Source organism: Rhinatrema bivittatum, chromosome 16, assembly GCF_901001135.1.
Source record: "Rhinatrema bivittatum chromosome 16, aRhiBiv1.1, whole genome shotgun sequence".
NCBI classification, from domain to species: Eukaryota; Metazoa; Chordata; class Amphibia; order Gymnophiona; family Rhinatrematidae; genus Rhinatrema; species Rhinatrema bivittatum.
The window spans coordinates 64,279,705-64,284,338 of record NC_042630.1 but is presented as its reverse complement, the minus strand read 5'-3'; the positions used below and the strand labels follow the sequence as shown (position 1 = coordinate 64,284,338).

The 4,634-nt window shown below is 39.3% G+C and overlaps 1 protein-coding gene across 1 annotated transcript; it reads left to right on the top strand.

Moving 5' to 3' along the window:
* Positions 1 to 296: 296 nt before the first annotated feature.
* On the top strand, positions 297 to 1,247 carry LOC115077786 (olfactory receptor 6N2-like). The gene has a single exon (XM_029580072.1). It carries the CDS (start codon positions 297 to 299, stop codon positions 1,245 to 1,247), a length of 951 nt encoding a protein of 316 aa, XP_029435932.1.
* The last annotated feature ends 3,387 nt before the right edge of the window (positions 1,248 to 4,634 follow it).

The following is a 4,634-nucleotide window of genomic DNA, read 5'->3' as shown; positions in this document are numbered from 1 at the left end:
CTGCTCTGTCAAAGGATCTTTTCCCCAACTCAGTTTTCCTTATCTGCACTTTTTTTCTAGCTCTGTATGTCACATTTAAAATAGGAATACAAACTCTATTTACCACTCTCCTGCTGTGGAACTGTGGGAACCACTTGTTAAAGTTTTCTTGTTGCTTGCTCTATTGTACTTTGTTATGATGTTGTGTACTTCTGCTTAAAATGTAATTATTTTATAACTCCAAAGTCTAGATCTAATTCATCCCTTACGTCAATATCTTTCTTCTTTTTGCCTTTGCAGATCAACCCCTTGGCACTATGGGATCCAGTAATCATAGTTTTGTGTCTGAATTTATAATTATGGGATTCCCCTCTTTCCATGGCTTGCATATTTTATTCTTTATGGCTCTGCTCATCATCTATCTCCTCACTATTACCGGGAATGTTGTGATTTTTCTCATTATCAGGCTTGAAGCTCACCTTCACATCCCAATGTACTTTTTTATCAGTGTTTTATCCTTCTTGGAAATCTGGTACACCGCCGTCACTATTCCCAAAATGCTAGCAAATCTAATAACTGATAGAAAAAGCATTTCCTTCCATGGGTGTCTCTTACAGACATATTTCTTTCACTCTCTTGGAGCCACAGAATGCTATTTGCTTACAGTGATGGCTTACGATCGCTATTTAGCCATTTGCAATCCTTTACGCTATCCTGCCATCATGACCACTAAGTTTTGCTTCCAGCTGACGGCAGGATGTTGGATCTGTGGTTTCTTATGCCCTGTGACTGAAGTCATTTTGATTTCCAAACTGCCATTCTGTGGGAGGAATGAAATTCAGCACATATTCTGCGATTTCCCTCCATTACTGAGCTTGGCCTGCACAGACACCTCCACTAATGTTCTTGTGGATTTTGCAATTAATGCTTTTATAATTCTTGTCACTTTTCTCTTCATCATGTCTTCTTACATAAAGATTATTATTACCATATTAAAAATAAAAAGTTCAAAGGGACGACGCAAGGCTTTTTCCACCTGTGGGGCTCATTTGACTGTGGTCCTGATATTCTTTTCCTGTATCATATTCATGTATGTACGACTAACAAAAAGTTATTCCTTGAATTATGATAGAACCCTAGCAATAATCTATTCTGTTCTAACTCCTCTCTTTAACCCAATTATTTACAGTCTGCGAAACAAAGAAATAAGAGCAGCACTATGGAAAATACTTCATAAACAACAATCTATAATTAGGTCACATAATTGAGTATTAACCTTGGTAAAATGGCCCTCTTGAGGCCATTATTTATTAATAGTGATCCCACTGAACAAATTAACAAGATACATTTATCTGATTAACTTGGCTGATATATTCCATGGTGCAGCTATACTGCTGAATATGAATTTCTTGGTTATTTTATAGTTAGCTGGATACGTTTTCCAAGCTAATTAAATGACATCTAAATAGCTGTCCTAAACTAAGAGGTGAATTTTAAAAGCCAAGTGCATGCACCAAGTGAATTTTACAAGTTGCCAAGATGCACACATATCTCCTGCAGTGTGCACATCTCACATGTTTTCAGAAAGGGGTGTGGTATGGGTGGAGTCTGGGCAGAGCATGGGCATTCTGGGCTATGGCCAAGAGCTGTGCGTGCCCAGATCTAGTGACGTGTAAGTTTACTTCTGCTATGGAGAAGGTATAAGTTAAAAAAAAGCCATATCTGCAGGGTTTGAAGGGTCTGGTATAACGGGGGTAAAATAGGTTATTAAAATGGAGGGGGGGGGTGTTGGATGATCTAGCTCTTAACTGAGAGAACTGGTGGACAGACTGGTGAAACTGGCAACAGCGTGGGCATGTGCCTTTTTTAAAATCTCCCAACTTACGTGGTGGAAGTGAGATTCTTGCAGCTAGGTCTAAACTGGGTGCACATATGCTAGTGCCCAGGCTATTTTATAACATGTGTACATATGTGTGTGCAAGTTATAAAATCTCCACATCCTTGGAGCATGCAGGCACATTCATGCCAATGTGCACCCATGCACGAGTTTGAAAGTTACCATCCCTCCTATTTAATTCAATATTGGCACTTATCTAGCTAACTAGGGGATGAATCAAGCCATAGTAGGGCTCTAGTATGTGTTAGAGTACTTCATGAGAAATAAGCTGTTTATAGAGTAATAGAGCCCTATTGTGATGATATTGCATGATAGATGCAATATTTTGCATGGCCCTCCCCTATTACCATGAATGAGCTGCTTTGCATAATAATGCTAATCCATGCAAAATAGTCATTACTAGGCAATTCTATGTTAATAATCCATCACGGCCTACTGAGAAAATGGTCAGCTGCAATAAATTAACACTTTCCTGGGTTTCATTAAATCTAATGTTGGAGCCCTGGGACCCTAAAGTGGGGCCCTAGGATCCCACATTAGATTTAACAGGCCATACAACATTTTAAAGGTTGGCTGGAAAAAAAATAATTTTAATAGGGATCAGGGCTGATCCATTAGCTCAACCTGAGGACACCACTACAGGTGGCCCCAACATCCACAAGTGGTAAAAAAATAGATGTAAATCCATAAATGGCAATGAACCCCCCAAACCCCTATCCCTGTCCTCATTAAAATGTTCTCCCCCTTTGAATCATAAAAAAATCTTTTCTACAGTAAAAAAGAATTGGGGTTTAACTTTTAAAGGATTTTTAATGTGGTTTAGTTATTCAAGGAGCTACAGAGATTTAAATGCCAGAGGACTTCAATTATGGTTCAACCATCACAGGATCTTCACTTTTAAAGATAGCAAGAATTTGGCCAAGTGATTGAATCCATGGAAAATCTTCAATAGGGATGTGCATTTGGCCACCCCGAAAAACGATGGAAATTTCAACGAAACTTTGGGAAATTTCATTTTTCAGGGTTAGTGCGCACTAACGGGGTTAGCGCACGCTTACTCCTGTTAGTGTGCACTAACCCAAAATTTGAAGCGGCCGAAAAAAAAAGGCCTGAACCGCGGGAAACCAAAGTTTCCAGCGGTGGGCCGATAATGAAAGCCGAACAGAAAGGTTCAGCTGAAGCACATCTCTAATCTGCAATGAGAAAGGATCTGCAGTACAAAAATGTGGCTAATTGTTACTTATTTGCAGGATAGTTGAATTCCACTTTATTTATCATAAAACACTGACTTTTGTCAATTTAGACCGCTTGATAGTGAAATTGATTATATGTTTTATTGCTTGTGTAGGTTTTCTTGTGTTGTTTGATATAAAATTCATTTGTAATAAAATTATTTGAAATTAATTTTTGTGTATGTAAAATGGTTTATTGATAGTTTTATTTTTTTAAAAGTTTGTTTATACCACTATTTACTTTTATGATTTATCATTTCTGTTAGTGGTATAGTCACTAATTATTTTACTTAGTGGCCTAAATTATTACCATGGGGGTTGAGAGGGGTGGGGATCAGCTCTAGGACCAGATGGCTTATGCACTGTGTAAATTTATTTCATATAGATGCACTCTTATTTATGTATTTATTGCAATTGTTATAATCATCTTAGACTATTCCAGACAATGTACAAAACCTAACTGAAATACAACAGAAATATAACATAAAATGCATCATGAAAATAACTAAACAATAAAATAAAAGCAGAGCAAATACAAAAAACAATAAAGTAATCCACACTGTCACATTTCTTTCCTCCCAATTTGTTAAGGTGGATAGTTATACACACTCATTCACTTACCTCTCAATGGGATACATTGAGGTATTTATGCCCCCTTAAATGCCTCAGTATAGCACCATGCTGCATATAAGATAACCAAGTCCAAATGTCTGACTTTGCTGGTCATGTATCTATAATAAACAATCATATGCCTCTTGGACATCCAGCCACAGAAGTTCCTTGCATAATGTGACTGTCATATGAAGCCTATACAGTTGGAACAAAGCAGAAAACAGCAAGTCAAGGCTGTTTCTCACTGCCCTCCGGAAAATAAACATATTACACACTAGAAAAAGGCCTCCTGGCCTGGCTTCCTCTCAGTCTGTAGTCTGCTTTAGTGCCCAAAGTTGCACAGAGAGGTGGACAAGAAACTTCATTCTGCCAATTATTTATACCATTCTGTGCTCATATTTATAGCTCAGTAATGGCTAGGGCATAGGCCATGGCCCAGAGAAGACTGAAGCCTATGCCTGAGCATGATGCCTGTTCCTTGGCCTAACCTAGAAATAGGCCTGAAGACGGGGTCTCAAGGACATAGGCTGAGGCTCAAAGCAGGAGCCACAGACTAGATGCTGGGGTCTTGGCCTAGGCCCAGGCCAAAGTCAGAGCCTTGGCTGAGCCGTCCTCAAGAAAACTTACCTGATCTGTCAGGTATCCACAGATGCAGGCAGGCCAGGTCCCAAAGCCTTGGCCTAGGCCAAAGTCTGGACCCATGCCCAATGCTGCTAGTCAGCCTGAAGGTTGAGTCCTGACCCTGGGGCCTTGATCCAGATACAGGTCCAATAGTTGGCAATGAAGTATATCAAAATGACACCGTTTACTGAGGTGAATGCACTGGAGTTAATTATCTCTGGTGAGACTCCAGTGGAAGGTGACAGTTGAGGAAGAAAAGAAGCCTGGGCTCCATACCTGAAATTGATTCTAGA